This window comes from Carassius carassius, chromosome 42 (assembly GCF_963082965.1).
Source record: "Carassius carassius chromosome 42, fCarCar2.1, whole genome shotgun sequence".
NCBI classification, from domain to species: Eukaryota; Metazoa; Chordata; class Actinopteri; order Cypriniformes; family Cyprinidae; genus Carassius; species Carassius carassius.
Window position 1 is genome coordinate 24,551,159 of NC_081796.1, and position 18,170 is coordinate 24,569,328.

General features: G+C 35.5%; 1 protein-coding gene across 5 annotated transcripts in view; it reads left to right on the plus strand.

Annotated features, from left to right (window-relative positions):
- LOC132124290 (SRC kinase signaling inhibitor 1-like) overlaps positions 1-16,443 on the plus strand; it is a 65,293-nt gene extending 48,850 nt beyond the window's left edge. For 3 of the 5 annotated variants that reach the window (XM_059535242.1, XM_059535243.1, XM_059535246.1), the window contains 11 exons: positions 699-874; positions 975-1,105; positions 2,030-2,177; positions 2,271-2,491; positions 3,371-3,603; positions 3,882-4,170; positions 4,304-4,446; positions 5,376-5,561; positions 5,819-5,938; positions 9,384-9,527; positions 16,059-16,443. In XM_059535242.1, the coding sequence (XP_059391225.1) occupies positions 699-874; positions 975-1,105; positions 2,030-2,177; positions 2,271-2,491; positions 3,371-3,603; positions 3,882-4,170; positions 4,304-4,446; positions 5,376-5,561; positions 5,819-5,938; positions 9,384-9,527; positions 16,059-16,082 (1,815 nt within the window). In that variant the 3' untranslated portion in view covers positions 16,083-16,443. Of the gene's footprint in view, positions 1-698; positions 875-974; positions 1,106-2,029; positions 2,178-2,270; positions 2,492-3,370; positions 3,604-3,881; positions 4,171-4,303; positions 4,447-5,375; positions 5,562-5,818; positions 5,939-9,383; positions 9,543-16,058 lie in introns of those variants that run through there. The other 2 variants (XM_059535244.1, XM_059535245.1) reach the window with 2 other exon arrangements.
- Positions 16,444-18,170: the final 1,727 nt, after the last annotated feature.

The window sequence follows — 18,170 nt, forward strand, 5'->3', positions numbered from 1 at the left end:
ATCTTTTTAATTGTTTGTGTGCATATATCCTTTTTAATTTAAAATGTATAATAATTTAAACTATATGGAAATGTATATTTATTTACATATTGATTTTAATGTTTGCTGTTTAATATGTATATTTATTTTAATTAAGAATTATTAATAATAAGACATAATAATAATAATATTAATAATTTATAAATATGACATTATTATTATTTACTATTTTATAATAATATGTATTTTTATATATTATATTTTAATTATAATTTATTGTGCACTGGTGTGTATTATTTTAGGGACAGTTAACTGGTAATATTTTATATGTGAGCTGGAAGGTTTAGAAAACAAATAAATTATATTACTTTGTTTTGCTGTGTATTTAATCTTGTGCATAGGTGGGAATTATTTTTTGTATAATATTGCTAGATGAATAGCAAAAATTCTAACTTATGACATATTCATTGGGGTAAATTGATTATAAATAATGCCTTAAATTCATTTTATTCACACAAAGCTCTGAAATTGCTTAAGAAGACTAGGAAATTAGCACATAAATAATACATTTTTATGTTTTTGGAGCTTGACAGGCAGTTGGATGGGAAATGTGTACTGTATAAAGAGTCTAATACAATTTTTATGTATCTATTCTTCCCGTTTATATCTAACAATATTTTATTCATATGTCCAGGTTTGTATATCTGTGTGTTTTACAGTTGCAGAATCAGGACTCCGTTCAGGCAATACTGAGGCAGACGGAGTCTGATTTGGGGATGTGTCTGATCGAAGCGTCTCGCACACAAGAAGATCCATTACAGCGTCAGCGTCTTCTTGTTGAAGAAGAGAGGCTACGCTACCTTAATGAAGAAGAACTTATTATACAACAACTACAGTGAGCTAAAGCATCTGCAACATCTTAATGAGAACACATACTGAAAAACAATGCTGCATACGATTTTTGTTTGATGCAATTTGTTCCTTTGTGTTTCCAGCGATCTCGAGCACTCGGTGGAGGAAATGAGAATGGGGGCGGGACTTAACCATCACCTGGTGACAGAACAGGAAATAGAACAGAAGAGTCTGGAGCTCAGGAGACTGGGAGAGACTGTCACTGACCTCAAGAGTGAGTGACCAATCAAGAAGAGGAATTTGCACACAGCATACCATTCATGCTACCGACCATTAATGATTATTTTAATTATATAATAATCCATTTTGTTTGTTTACACAAAATTTGGAATATACAATTATAATGAACATTCCTTAGGGATTCGGATTAGGTGAGCTATATAGTTTTTGATTGACTAAAAAGACCCTTCATGAATCAGACTGTACTGATTGTGCTATGCATTTTGATTCACTTTCAAAGACCGGCTCATATTAGCCATACGTTCAAGAGTCAGACTACACTGGTTGTGCTGTACTGTATGATTCACTACAAAGTTTGTTTAGCAATCAAACTATACTGATTACACTGTAATTGTTTCTGGTTAACTGAAAAGAATGAATCATGAGTTTGGGAATCAGACTTCACTGAACGTGCTGATGTTTTTTTTGATCCACTAAAATGAACTGGCTCATAAAAGTCATTCATTCAGGAATCGGTCTAAATGTGTTGTGCTGTATGTTTTTTGATTCACTAAATGTTTTTTGAGCCATTCCTTGTTTAAAGAGTCAGACTACACTGACTCTGCTATATATTTTTGATTTACCAAACAAAACCAACTCATAAGAGTCATTTGTTCAGGAGTCGGACTACACTGGTTGAGCTGAATGGTTTGGATTCACTAAAAAGATCCATATCTTCAGAATGATTCATTCATGAATTGCAATATACTGGTTGCACAGTATATTTTTGATTCAGTAAAAAACTCATGAGAGTTCGTTGTGCTATATAATAAAAAAAAAGACTCATAAAATGATTAATTCGTTCTGATATCAGACTACATTGGTCTTGATCTGTCTTGGTACACAGTAGCGCTGTGGAAATCTATATAATCCAATTATAGGCTAATTCTATATACTATATTCTACAATTTATGTTTAGATCAGTTCCCGAATTTACAAAGTAAGATGCGTGTGGTATTGAGGGTGGAGGTGGAAGCCGTCAAGTTTCTGAAAGAGGAACCTCTCAGACTGGAGGCCCTGTTGAAACGCTGCAGAAACATCACCAATACACTCGCTCTACTACGAAGGTAACGCACACAAACACGTAACCATTCACTCTTGTTTGGATACGTTCTCTAGTGCCATGCCTAAAGCATTCCTCAGTGTGTGTTTGTGTACAGGCAGGTATCAGAAGGTGTGTGGAGGACACCCGATGACTTTAGTAGTTCAGTTTCCAGTGCAAGTGACACTGACTTCAGCAGGAGCTCCGATCTAGATATTCTCGCCAGCCCTTCTCTAAATCTGTCTGATTTAGGATGCACCTTATTGGGCACTGCCACTCTTTCTGCCTCCCTGGGCACTAATACCTCAAATCCTGGCTTGACGAGTGCTTCTAGTATAGGTAAACACCAGTTTTACTGTCTCTTTGAGGTTTTGATTTATTTAAGGAGTTGTTGATCTTTTTTTACTCGCCTTCAGGCCATTCAATATATAAATTACCATATTTTCCAGACTATAAGTCACACTTTTTTTCATAGTTTGGCTGGTCCTGCGACTTATAGTCAGGTGCGACTTATTTATCAAAATTAATTTGACATGAACCAAGAGGTTCTGGCGGCTGTAGACGGTAATGTTTTCTCTTGGTTCTTGGTTCTAAATGAATGCGACTCATAGTCCAGTGCGACTTATATGTTTTTTTCCTCCTCATGACGTATTTTTGGACTGATGCGACTTATACTCAGGTGCGACTTATAGTCCGAAAAATATGGTAGTTTTTCTTAATTTGAACAGATTTGGAGGAATTTAGCATTATATCACTTGCTCACCTATGGATCCTCTGCAGGGAATGAATGGGTGCCGTCAGAATGAGAGTCCAAACAGCTGAAGGTGAAAAAGTGAAAAAAGTTGTCTGGTCTGAATCAGGAGAGAAATCTGCACAGATCAAGCACCATGTTAACAGTCCAAGACAGTTCTTAAAAATATGTTGGTGGTTTTTGATGTGAGACAACAACATGGCATGGACCTTTTTACTAGAGGAAGCATTATTTTAGATTGTGGACTCATATTTTGGCCAGTTTTATAAGCCTTGATGCATTTGTTACTTACAAACACACCTGTTTTTACTTTACATTTTAATAGATGGATATTTATCAGCTGTTTGGACTCTCATACTGATCTTTAACTGATATATTTAACTTTGGGAACATTATTGGCTAATGCTTGTTGGATAATTTATTATTTAAATGACTAACTGATTCATTGATTGATTGACTGATTTTAGGATGTACCACTAGTCTGTCGAAAGTGCTTGGCTCTGCTGTTGGTGCCAGTATGACCAGCAGTGGTATTCCTGGCAGCACTACGCTGGGTAACTGGCTGGCAGGGGCCGGGGTGACAGATCCCATCATGCCTGAACTGGACGGCACCTCAACAGGGCCAATAAAGACCAGCGGCCTGGAAGATCTGCCCGCACGTAGAGAATCTGACAAAGGAGTATCTGTGGAAGTCCGATTGGTAATGAACACACTAGTGACTAGATTAACTTTTCTTTCTGTTTTTTTGCGGCTTCGGTTTCAAAAGTCATGTCGAAATAATAAAATGATGATTTCCAGACCTGAAATTTTTAAAAGTACTATAAATATTTTAACATTTTAAAGGTTTGAATCATTTTGCTAACTTCAGCCCTTTACTCTCTCCAAAATGGCAATGTAAACACACGCATCACACCCTGGGTAAGATTTATTTAAAGTTTGGGAACCTCTGTGCGATAACACATGTACATGTGTCTTTAGGCTGCAGAGCGAGACTGGGAGGAGAAGAGAGCCAGTTTAACTCAGTTCAGTGCTCAAGACATCAATCGCCTGTTGGAGGAAACTCAAGCTGAGCTGATGAAGGCCATTCCAGATCTGGACTTCGCCGCCAAGCAGATCACCAAACCGGCAGTACCGCCAAAACCCCAGCTGTCCTCCCTCCCAGCACCTGGTTCAGCCTCCTCCACTCCTACCTTAACACCTGAACATCAGCCCAGCAAAACCCCACCGAAACCACCCAGCAAAGACGGCATCCCACGCAGGGGATCAGGTTAGATAATATCATTTCTGCAGCAAGAGCTATAGTAACTGCCTTATGATTTTGGTTATGCTTCATTTTGATCTGAATAATCAATAGACAGATTAACAGGTTTATTGATCAATTAATTTGATTGATTGATCAGGGGAGTTGACTGTGCCACGGTATCGCACAGAGAAGCTGTCCAAGTCTCCGCCTCCTCCTCCTCCACGACGAAGTTTCCCATCAGGTCTTGGGCTCACGACCAACAGCAGTGGAGAAGTTATCACCGTAAACAAGAGCTTGAAGGTAAACACCAATTTTGTGGGGATATATTAAAGCATTTCAAAAAATATTACAGGTTGCGACAAATTAATAAAATGTTTACAGGCAACATTCATCTGATCTTGGTAAAATTAGTATCAATGAATTCAGCATGACTCAAGTAATCTGTCACGAAAGCTGATGATTTTCTGACATTTAAAAAGTTTTGAGCAAATATTAATTTCATGACCTATATGTGGCACTGTTCCCAAATTTGGCATGTTCACTCAGATCATGGTGTTAATGATGTGTGCCAAGTTTTGTTTTGACAGATTAAAGTTTTTCCAAGATATTAAATCTATTCTACTTTATATATGCCAATTTTGGGTCAAAATCATTACATTCACATCAACATAACTTTTGCAGCGGTGCTGTTTCCAAATTTGGCATGTACCTTCAAATCATGGTGATGAAGTGTGCCAAGTTTTGTTTCAGTAGATCAAAGTTTTGCCAAGATTTAAGATCTGTTCTACTTTATACATGGTAATTTTGGTATATATGCTAATGCTAACCGATCTCATAACCTGAAGGTGACGCTGTTCCCAAATTTGGCATGTACACTTAGATTACGCTGCTGATGAAGTGTTCCAAGTTTTGTTACAGTAGATCAAAGTTTTGCCAAGATACACATTATAATTTTGGGAAATTATCAATAGACTCACATCATCATAACTTTTGAAAACTGATCATCTGAGCCAGTTTTGTAATAATTGAACAGAATTTGAAGTACAGTATGAGTAGCATAGTAACAAATTCTAATGCTTTTGTTGTAATAATATGTACTCTGTACTTGATTAGCTGTTAACTGTTAAAGTTTTATTTCCTTTGCTACAGCTGATAATATTTATTTTGCTTCATATCTTGCTGTGCTATGTTTATTATGTCGCTCTTTCATACATGTCTTATTTTTGTAGAAGTTGGAGAAGATAGAGAACAGAGACGAGACTGAAGTACCGACTCAATCCCAAACACCTCCAGTCAAACTGAGACGCCCATCGACCTCGGACGGGCCCCGACCTTCATCCACACCTCCGGTCATCGCTGCTTCTGGCGTGAAGGAAGATGAAGATGAAGATGAGAAGATAATGGCAGAACTAGAGGTAAAAAGCTTATATACATCTGTCAGATGAATGAAATGGTGTTCTTGTCACCATTTCTTATGAGTATGTGTATGTGTACATATAGGATGACTCTGAGGTGCAAAAACTCTTGATTGGTTATTCAGTAAATAGCCAATAAATCATTCATATTGCTTTGTCAAGACTTCAATACCACAGATTTGGGAATAATGTCTTGTTCATTTTCCTCCAAACTTGTACACATCAATGCATTATTCCAACACACACCAACATGAAAGGCATTTCAGAGAGTCCCAGCGAGACTGAGGGTCACCGCTGCGGCCCAAAGCCCTGCTGAGGTCACTCCTAACGGTGTTGACAGGGCAGGCCAGTGGATCAGCAATTCTCTGTGGAGAGAGGTAACGTGTAAACTGCCAATCCTTCCTCTCAGGCCTTCCTATAACTTCTGCCACTGAGGTTTTTCCTGAACCTCGCTAATGCACTCTGACACAAAACCTATTAATCTGTCATCTCTTCAAGTCTTTAACCAGCTGTGCTGCTGCATGTTATTACACAGCTTGAATGAGGTTTGGTTTTGAAACTTGGGAGCTAAATATGTTTTTCTAACCTTTTCAAGTGTTTCTTCACTTGTAATATTTGATATGTTAAAGTCTGTTTCCACCTCAGAGATTTTATTGTTTAAAAACAAATTGCAAATGTTTCCCTTATAATCTCTAATATAATATAATATAATATAATATAATATAATATAATATAATATAATATAATATAATATAATATAATATAATATAATATAATATAATATAATATAATTGTATAATATTAATCCTTATTAAAATAATTAAAATACTCAATTGTTTTTTTAAATAATTTATTATATTTATATAATATTAAATAAATTAAGCATTAAGAAGTTCAATACTATACAGTAATATTTTACTTAATATTTGTATCATTAAATAAACATTAAATAAAATATTAGTAAATTAATATAATATTTTATTATTAAAGCTATTATATTAAATACTGTACAATAATGAATTTATTTAATAATATATTTTTATAATGAATAATTACGAAAGTAATCATTATAAATTAATTTTATTAATTTCATTTCATTATCAATTTTATAAATATACAGTACATTCTTAAATGATATTATATTACAATATTATTATTATTTTCTCATAATTGCAAATGTTTCTCTTATTTGCTTTAATATGTTATTGAATATTAAGCATTATATGTTATATATAATGTATTATTATTTCATTATATAATGTTATTTATTTATATTATATTTCACAGTGTGACTATTTCTTATTTTGAACTTTCTCACAATTTTATTTTTGCTCTAAGGTGAAAAAGGCCTTCCATACTTAGGTGGGTAAAGACACTGGGAGTTTAAGATATCTCTCATAATTTTGAATGAAAAGTCACAAATTTCCTCAAAGCAAGTAACAAAAATATGCATATAATATGTTAAAAAAATTACAAGTATAAAATCTGTAACTGCAAAATGTACATGCTAATAATTATTATATCTGTACAGAGATAACATTCTGACATGAGACACTTTTTTCTTTTGATGCTAAGCTGATGGAAAAAACGGCATATATCAGTCAAAGTCATCTCTTTCTCCTCTCTCTCTCTATCTTTTGTTATGTCAGTCTGTGCCTCTTCTTCACAGTGACAGTAATGTTGTGACACTGTGTTTGCAAATCAATTTTAACAAGCTTAAAGTCTTTAAAGCAAAACCTTCAAGAGCCAAAAATCAGACAGCACAAAAAACGTCAGCTACTGCAAACTAAATAAACTGCAGACTTTGCCTGCTCATCAGTCTCAACAGCTTTTCCATACACTATATGTTTCTTAGCTATGTACTTGCCTAATTTTCACTCATTCTGTTTACTGTATCAACAAGCCATTAGTTAGAGGACACTATAAGAATCTGACCAGTGAATTCAGGTTGACTTAAGAAGAAAACTGGTCTGCTGGTCTGTTTGACAGTGTTGTTATCATCTGAGATATCTGGACAGCCTGTGTCTGTATATATGTGTGTGTGTGAATCTTGTTGTCAGCCCGCAGAGATGCATTGTGATGAGACTACTAATGTCTCAGAATGAAAGAAGTGTGAAAGAGTGCTAAAATCAGCTTTCTTGCACACATGCAGGGTGTCAGTCAACACGACTGCAGCATGCTGCTCTGTAGAGATCCCCTGTGTCTCTTTCTTTCATTCAAGTAGTGTTTCTATTTCTGTTTTTTTTGCTCTTTGTTCCAAAACCTTGCAAACTGCGTCTCTGTCTACATTTGCAGCAACCAAACTGTACTGAAATGGATCATGATGTTGCACACTAATGTGTAGTACGTACAAAAATGAATGAAATGGTGTTATATAATAAGTATAATAACAACCATTTATTAATTGTACATTTAAGAAACAGGGTCTAGGTCCAAATGCAATGAAAATTACTTTTTAATGGACTTAAACAAAAAGCCAACAAGGCAAAACAAAATAGGTTCAAACTCTATGACAGAAAAGCAACATCACATACATAACTAGAGGTACACTCGCACTTGAAATACAAACTAACAATTAACATTTAATACAGACAGCCAGAGTGGTGCGTAAAACAAGAATAAATAGTCCGTGACAATGGGCAACAGCTGTGCGTGTAAGTGTGTGTGATTGAGTGACCAGGTGTGTGGAGTGAAGGTAAATGAGTCCTGGAGCAAGGGAGAAACACAGGTGAAGCAAATAAAACAATAATGAGGTAACAAGATATGCGGGGTTAGAAATAGACAGGAGAGAGCACATGGCACCAAACAAACACAACACTCACAGAAGACCACCAGCTGAAGACTGTGACAATTAATAGTCAATATTAATGATAATAATTATTTGTTAATAATAATAAATCCATTATTATTCCACAAATAGGGTGACCACCCGTCCTGCGTAGCGCGTGCGCGCACAGCGTTTGAAGCCCAATTCATGCGTCCCACAAATTGTGACTGTGTCACACATAATCAATGCTAGCTCAAAAAAAGTTGTTCGCTCTATATCCTCGAGCCCCAGGCAGCCAAACGAACATTACTTGACAGTTCAGCACGCTACTGTTGCCACACCCACCCCTCAGTTGACCTGCTGACTAGGTTGTTGTCAACTTTTTCGTTGTTGTCATGACAGCGCACGCACGTGCATACCAGACACACTGGTAAGGAACTTTTAGATGCACGCTTTCCAATACGAAAAATGGAGAAAGAGACTCTGAGGCACCTCCATCATAAATTAAAAAAGAGAAGGTGTGTCCTGTTTCAAACTGTTTTTTTTCTTCATGCGCCTGCCTTTACTAATATGCAATGCACATAACATGTAAGGTGGTATGTGCTAGAAATGGGTAAACCACTATCAGTGAGTCTGCCCATGGGGTGGGGGCACCGCCGCGCAAGGTGTCCGGCTCCCACATTGTCCCCCAGAAACATACCCCTTGTCCCCCCATGGGCTTATTAGCAGGTGGTCACCCTATCCACAAACAGCTTACCAGTTGGGTCAAGATGTTGGAGGGTTATGATATCTGAAAGTTACATGCTTCTTCAAAGCAATCAAAAACATAATGCTCTCCCACATTCTTCAGAAAGTTGTTAAACAGTCTTTATTCACATCAGGAGCAGAGATGTTGGGCAGGTCGCTGGGTTTTGGAGCAGAGCTTTTATCACGACACTCTTCTTCCAACAAACGTGAATTATTCAAACTCAGTCCCACGACTTAAACAAACAGGGTTATTTTCCAGCCCAGCCCAGCCTGCTGTTGTTGATTCATGTCTGTTCTCTGGTTCTCAGCCTGTAGGGACTCCTCCGGGCTCAGCCAAACTGGTGCAGCCATCTGCGGCGTCCCGTCTGCGGCACCTGCAGCAGAGCAGCCTGGAGCGCAGGAGCAGGAAACAGCAGGAGGAACTCCCAAAGCTCCAGCAGGGTCAGCAGCAGGTATTCCACTTCTAACAATAACTGCACCCTGCTATCGCTCTCGCTGACTTTACCTCTGCTCTGCGCTAAAAGGCACGAGTCAGAGCTGTCGTTCAGTGCAGACTCATCCATCGACTCTGATGACTGTAACACCTGCAGCCGAGCTCTTGCTTCCATATAAGCTGCTACGTCTCCCAGTTGTTGCACAGATGTTATGGTTTTCCACTGTGTGATGGGGTTCAGTATGCACAAGTGCTCGGTTTTCCCCCATATGCTCACAGATTATGTATCTTTCTCTTCCATGCTACATGAACTTTTCTTCCGGAAAAAAAACAGCACAATATAGTGCATCACAATGCCAGGGAACGACGCCAAAGGACAGTCGCTATATTGCTGTCAGTTTGTAGCTTGTTTTGAGGAAAAAGTTGACATTTTAGGCTAGAAATGTATGTTGTGCCAGTCTACAGATGCAAAAGCAATTATCACATACATTATCGTTCAAGATTATGGGGTTGGTTAGCTTTTTAATGTGATTGAAAGTCGCTTTTGCTCACCAAGGCTGCATTTATTTGATCAAAATAAAATTGTAAATATTATTACTAATTAAAATGGCTATTTTCTGTTTGAATATATTTAAACATGTAAATTATTCTGAATTTTCAGCATCATTACTCCAGTCTTCAGTGTGACATGATTCTTCAAGATCATTCTAATATGCTGATTTGCAGCTTAAAAACATTTCTGATTATTTTCAGTTGAAAATGCTGCTTAATATTTTTGAGTAAACCATGGTTCAGTTTTTTCTTAGGGTTCCTTGATAAATAGAAATTCCAAAAGAAAAGCATTTATTTCAAATATAAATTTTTCGTAAAATAATAAATGTTTTTAAAGTCATTTTTAATCAATTTAATGCATCCATGCTGAATAAAAGCATTCATTTCTTTCTACATTTTTAAACTGTAGTGTACTTGCTTAGATTCTTTTTAGACCTTAATGTCCTTGAATGTTTCAGAGAGGTTGTTGGCATCTCAGTGGCGTTCAACTAATTGCCAATGAAGTCATAATGACGCCAGCTAAGTCCTTGTCCTTGTGCCATCTTTGAGTTTTCCTTTCACTCTTTGTCTGTAATTTTTAAGGAACCATACTGGTCTGAAGCACTATTTTTTGATGAGTACTCAAGCTGTCAGATCCCAGCCCAAAGAAGCTTTTGTGCTGTGCTTATGACAGGACAGGTCAAGGTGAGATGGCATTTGTGACCTAGATACTTCCTGACATTGTCACTGTGATGCTTTAATGTGTCAAAGCTTATGAAAGATCGGTCAGGAAAGAGAAGGAATTGGAGATGAGACGTTTGCTTTGATCATGGTCAGGTTTGGTTAGCTACCAACCTGGAAAAAAAGGCATTTATATGTAGGATAAGTTGAAGTGAACATGAAATTACTTTTTGTTTTTTCATTTTACTTTCTTAATCTGACATCCAACAGTTTCCATAGAAGTTGACGGGATTGTAAAAAGTGAGTGTGCTAAATCAGAATAGAGGGAAAAAAATGTTTGGGGGGAATAATGCATACTAAATCATGGACAAAAGGATCATGAATGTGTATTTAAAAAGTAAACAATGTGAATTTTTATTTGTCTTTATGCTTATTTCAGACAAAACAACTAAATAGTGCATAAAAAAAACAAGAAATGTGCATTAGGAAAGTAAATGGGGTCAATTTTTATCTTAATTTATGCTCATTTGAAACAAAACAGCTACAATCATGAATAAAACAGACCAGGAATGGGTAGTGAGTTTTGATTTAACTTTATGCTTATTTGACCGCTTCTAATTTAAAGTCCCTTAATGTTAAGAGGAAAATCTGATCAAATAATGTACAGAAGAGTGAAGAGGAAAGATGAGAACGCAGTGTTGCTGTAGTGTGGCACAGTCTCTATCTGTCAGAGCAACTCGCAAAGTCAGCGCTCCCCAAAATCCATCCTGAAAGCACGAGAGGAGAGAGATTTGTGTGCAAACCCTGAGGGAAGGAAGAGAAAAATTGGATGGAAAGACCGAAAAAAAAGGAAGAGATAAGAAGGTGAGGTTTAGTTTTTCTGCTCTCTCTCTCTCTCTCTCTCTCTCTCTCTCTCTCTCTCTCTCAGTCCTGCAGGGTTAATCGACAGACTATTAGCTCAGCGTAGGCTCCGAGTTAGCCAGCCCACTGCAGACTGTCTGATCCACTCCAGGGGCAAATAAATGTCTCCCAAATGAAAATAGTAGATTTCTTAATTGGCAGTGACATGACTGCAAGATTATGTTTTACAGACAAGCCAGTAAAAGGAACAGATTACCTAAAAAGGAGAATTGCCATTTTCTCACCCTCACGTTGTGCACAACTTTCTTTTGTTGCAGAAAAAGGAGATATTTAGAAGAATGTCTGAGGTGCTGTTTTGAAGGTGACTTATTGTCAGGTTCCATAAAGAGCAAAACAAAAAATGACAAAGCTAATTGCAACTTTATATCTTTATAAGAGAAAAACATCAGAATTGCAAGATGTAAACGGATGTTTCTGATGTTTAAAAAAATAACTGCAAGATCTAAACTCAGAATTTAGAGGAAAACAAAAATCAGAATTGTTAGATTTAAATGGTTTCTGATGTTTAGAAAAACAAGAATTGCAAGATGTACACTTGGAATTTAGAAACAATTCTAAATTGTGATGTGAACAGAATTCAGAGAAAAAAACAGTAATATTTAAACTCAGAGATAAATGTCAGAAATGTAAGATTTTAACTCAGAATTCAGAGAAAAAAAAATGTCACGTGAAATATGTGAAATAAAAGGTCACAATTACTTTTTTTTTTTTATTATGTGGAAGAAACATGCTTCCATACAAAACAGCTCCATAACAGCACTATAAATGCAGAAAAAGGCATAGGTTTGAATCAACACGAGGGTGAGTAAATGACAGGTGTTGTCTGTGGCTGGACGGATTCCTGTCTGTGTGTTGAGTGAGAGGATTGAACAGACAATCACCGTGGCAACAGTGGAATGAGATAAGCAGCCCCTCTATAGCAACCAGCAGAGTCTGTGATACCTGCATTCCCACGCACCGATAAACTGCAGCTGCTCTCTTAGTTCGATTTAATTCATCTGAATATCTAGAAGATTTGTGGTTATGTTCACAATGGAATAATAGCATGCACACTCCGTTCCTGTAGCTCAAACAGTGATAACAAAATGTACAATTATTTGGATAAAAGTGTCTGTCAAAAGCATAAATCTAGTGGTATACTGTATGCTGACTATATTTATGCATTTAACATTTGAATCTCAATCAAGAAAACTGGTCTAAAAATTATTCAAAGAAGTCACTATGTGTCTATATATATATATATATATATATATGTGTGTGTGTATATATATATATATATATATATATATATATATATATATATATATATATATACACACACATATATATATATATATATATATATATATATATATATATATATATATGTATATGTGTGTAATAATAATATAATATAAATAAAACAAAACTCTCGCTGCAAAATTGTAGCATTGTTTATATAGTATAGTATTTTGTAATTTTATGTGAATTTTTTTTTTTTTTCTACCGAGCTTGAATTTTTCTGTTTAGAATTTTATGACTTCAATTCATAATTAAACTTTTTTTTCAGCTAGTTGCCAATACAATATTCCTTAAAAATACTTAAAATAATTCATTTATTTTTTAAGACTTTTTTTGGTGGTTTTATATATCTATTTGTTCGTATTTCCATTTTAGTTAAATTTTTGTCATTTCAGTACTTCAATAAAGCCAATATAATGGCTTTAATTTATTCTAGTTTTGTTTGAGTCACTATATTACGTAAGTCTATAATTAAACTTTCATTTAAACTTTGATTTTTCATTGTTGTAGTGTTAGTTATATAGCAGTACTTGTATTGAATACATGTCAGCCTTTATGCGGCACAGAAACCTTATGTATTCAGTTAATGCACTTCAAACAGTCTTTTATGGTGAATGGCACATCTGTAAGTGAGCTGGAACTTGATAGTACTTGCTCTATTTGCTTTAAACTAAATACTAAATAAATTCCCCTTTTTGTTTTGTCGCAGCTAGTGGCCGATTAAAAACGCTGCTAAGACAGCAATACTGTACAAGCCAGAGTTTGTTCTCTAAAGGCATTTACACATTAGTTTTCTTCTAATACCCTTCTGGAAGGGCCTCTAATCTTCCATTGACTGTGTGTGCGCTCAGACAGCTGTCTTGATTAGCGCCGACAGCAGATCAGTCTCGTCTGTGTGCTTCACTGTAGTCTCAGCCACAACAGGACACAGTTCCCAGTCATCAGTCAATGCCCAACAGCTCCGGCTTTGTTCCCAGGCAAAGGTCTGGCTAATTTGGCCCAGCACTGAGTGTGGCAGGCCATCATCTCCCAGAAAGAGAGTCCTCACTCAGGCTTAATGTGAGGTCTGTGCCATGAATCGTATAACAGACTGTCTGGACGCTCGCTCTGCTGACCATTTTGGCTCAGAGAGGGCAAACACAGAAGGCTGTGAAGATTCAGTGTTTGAAGGGATTATTTATTCTTGAAAGGTCAAATTGTTTGTTGGCCGTGAGTGAGACATGTTGGAACTGGGAGTGTTTGTGTGTCATTTTCTGGGCCTCTTTCAGTGGTTAGCTTGTGTCTCAGGGGTGCTGAAGGACTCTGCTGTAGATATTTAATAAGGTGAATGAAATCGTGCTTGTAGAGACACTCTCAGCGCTGCTTTCGCTGAGTGTCCTTAAACAAACTGATGTGGAAAAATGATTCAGCCTGATATTCCAAGCTGAGTTAATGCTGCTGTTGTGTACCTTTGAGCTTAGATTGCTCGTTTGTTAGTGAATCATCTACATACACTAACAGTCAAATAAATGTTAGAAAGAAGTCTCTTATGCTCACCAAGAATGTATTTATTTGACTAGAAATATTGTAAAAACTGTGAAATATTATTACCATTTAAAATTACTATTTTGAATAGCCGGATATTTTAAATTGTAATTTATTTCTATAATGCAAAGCTGAATTTTCAGCATCATTACTCCAGTCTTCAGTGTCACATGATCCTTCAGAAATCATTTTAATAAGCCAATTCGCTGCTCAGGTATCAGTAACCATTACTGGTTCTTGTTATTATGTGTTGAAAAATCAATGATTTTGCTGCTCAATATTTTTGGCGAAACTTTGATGCTTTTTTCTTTTAATATACAAATAAATGCAACCTTGGTGAGCAGAAGAAACGTCTTTCAAAAACTTAATTATTCCAGACTTTTGAATGATAATGTATATTCCAATTTTTTTTATAAAGGTAAATACAAGGCTTTCTAACACAGTGCCACAGAAATAGCTTGCTTGTTTTTGCGGTTGCATCTAGTTTAAGGACTCAAATTAGAATGATTTCAGCTTTTTCCACCTGGCTTCATTCTCTATCATCAGCCTCAATAGATGGGTCAGTTTAGACACATTTTGACATACTGTGTGTGAATTTGGTTGCTCCTCCATTGGTGGCATAGATAATGTCTCTCTGCCCTTCACCAGACAATATTTTAAATCAAAATCTGAATATTAACGCGATCGCAGATGGTGTGTTTTCCTGTTTATCACCCTGTACCCGAGCACACTGATATATCTCATACTTCATATTAAGCAGTGTTATATAAGTATAATTTACATACTATTACAGTATTTATTCCTCTTTAATTTAAGCATTTTAGATATTTTTTGTATTTCAAGTTTTCATTTTAGTTGTAGTAATTATATGATTTTGACATATTATGACAGAAAATAAAAGTATTGACATTTTATATTAGTCTTTTCTTTTTAATAAAATTTCACAAGTTTTAGTACTTCCAACATATTTTGGTTAGTTGCATATGTATAATTTGTTTTATTTAGTTTAAAGTTCAATATGGTTGGCTTTGTCTTACAAACTGTTTAGCTACTTTGAATTGACAATCTCACATTCATGCTTGTTTTAACAGACTATCACAGTAACAATGAGGAAAGACTGCCTCCTGCTGGCCATTAAATGTATGACAAAAAGAGGAAGGCAAAGGCACACTTAGTCTTTCTCAGTCTGTGCCTTACTATAGGTTTAGTGGACCTGTTAGAAAGGTTGCACTGCAGATGACAGTGTACTAATTATTCTTTATTTTCTTTTCTTTTATCCACTCACCCGTCCTAACTTGCTTGTATTTTATCCTCAGTCCATCCTTTCCTGACCTCTTCTTATTATGCTGAGGTTATAATAGCCCAGTGCATTTCCCTCTATAAGTAAATGTAGTTATAACAGCACACTTAGTTGTAAAGGATGTTTCATAAAGGAAGGAAATATATTTTAATTACAATTTCCTTTTCTGCCTCATGGCCTCAGATTGTCCTAGCATAGCCAATTATTTTATTTTGCACCGGCATGTTGTCTATCAGCCTCCAAGTATTGCCCTGAGTGGTCCTACATGCCCCCCCCCCCCCCATTTTACCCTGAGATCTGATCCTGTCTAAGGTGAACACTTCATGGCGACGATGACCCTAGAAACCAGGGAAGCACAGGTGACCTCTGAGCCTAAATCATCTCCCAGCTAAAGCACAACACCTCATTACGGAAGAGCTTTGTCCAAGGTACGAGTCTAATTCTAATTTCATAGTAAAGCTGGAAGGAATAATGCAAATAACAGCCAGTTTATGTACACTGCATAATCAATGTAATCTATATATGGTAAATAAAACCTGAAGCAGTTACAATCTCCTATGTAAACAAATTTATGGCAGTATATTCTAAAAATATTTTAGGGTGAATCTCATTAATACATGCACAGATCACATTTTACCGCAAAATGTAAAAATAAAAATGCATTTTGCAAAAAGAAAATCGAGCTTCTTTTTAGGACTATTTAGCATAATTTACCACAAAATTACCAAAATGCATCCTCATTGCAATATATATATATATGTATAATATATATGTATATATGTGTGTGTGTGCGTTTCTCATTGGTGCTTTATTTTTAAATTCACATAAGTGCAATAAAGTAATTTAACTTATACATTTAATACATCTTTATTCCTCCATTTTTATGTAACAGTAGCTTGATTAGCAAGTTTAATAATAAATAAATATAGTAAATAATAAATATAGCAAATACATATTTAATGCAATTAGCAATTTAAGTCATTCATAATATATTAAATATATATATTTTTAAATGTATTTTTGGTGCATTAGAGTAAATATAATTTATAATTTCTTTGTTTTTATTTTAAGGTGAAATATGACCCGTTTCATGAGATTCACCCTTTAGCTGATGTGTACTGTAGTTTGGGTCAGTTATAGATAGAAGAATAGAAATAATCTTAGTAATCAACTACGAAATATCTTTAGTACAACTACAAACTAAAAAAACAAAAATAAGTTAAATAGTAACAATCTTCATGCTACTGGCAAGTAATTGGTAAATATTTATCAAGTATAAGATAGATATTTTATATAAGATTAACTTTTGTATTTTTATACTAAAAAAGGAGAATGTGTTAACATTAGATGGCATGAGGTACATGCCTTATCCAAATTCATCTTGTATGACCTGTTGAAATGAAGAATGAAGCCTGGGATCTATTATGTGAATGGACTCAGTTTTCTATGTGTTTCCTCTAGTGGATCTGAAGTTTCAAAGCATATATTTTGTTACGTAACATTAGACAGCACATTACACTGTACGTGTGAAGCACTTTGTGTCACTGGGATGTATTAGCAACGTATGATAAATAACCAGTTGGCGGTGAATAATAAATTGATATCGACTGTTTAGATCAATATTCTCATTCATATTTAATAGATGCCCAAGGGTTTGTAAACAACTGCCCCACTGCCATTGTTTTTCCAATTTTCTGCTAAGAAATACATATAGCTACAGTATATATAAAACGCCATAGTTTGGTTTGGTGGTCGTGTCCATCGGATGCCTGATACATACCTCATACATTTCTTTTTCGTGTCTCAAAATGACTTCATTGAAGTAGAATAGACCCAAACTCTGATGCAACACACATCCGAGCACCATATGCTGTGTTAAAACACTGAGAAACGTCCAAAAGATATGAACAGAAGAACTGTGTAACTGTATATAAACTGTATGATCATGGATATGTTCATTTAGGGTATTTTTTGTAAGCTTTCTTTTTTACTAAAAGCGTTTGAGAGATCTGAACTGCATGTAGATATCCTCTCAAAGGCTGCATGCAGAATCCTCTCTCTGTACGTTCTGTTTACAAGTGTAAGATAGATGGATTTCTGTATTAATAAAGATCTTTTTTTTTGTTCTATGTGAGTAGATGGGTCAGTCAGATACTATTCACTGTTGTCTGATCTGTAACAAACCATTCAAGCATTCTAAACCTCTGAGTTTAACATGTCCATAAAAAATAAAAATAATCCTTTCATTAATGCAACATATAGAATGTATATAAATCTATCAACGACTTCGTGTGATAAAACAATAACAGTGTGAATGCAATGTTGACCAATAGAAATATATCTATATGGAGATAGTATAATGCAAAAGTTGTTTTAATGTTGAAAAAACCTCGTCTGGTTGTGTATGTACAAGAGACTGTTGGT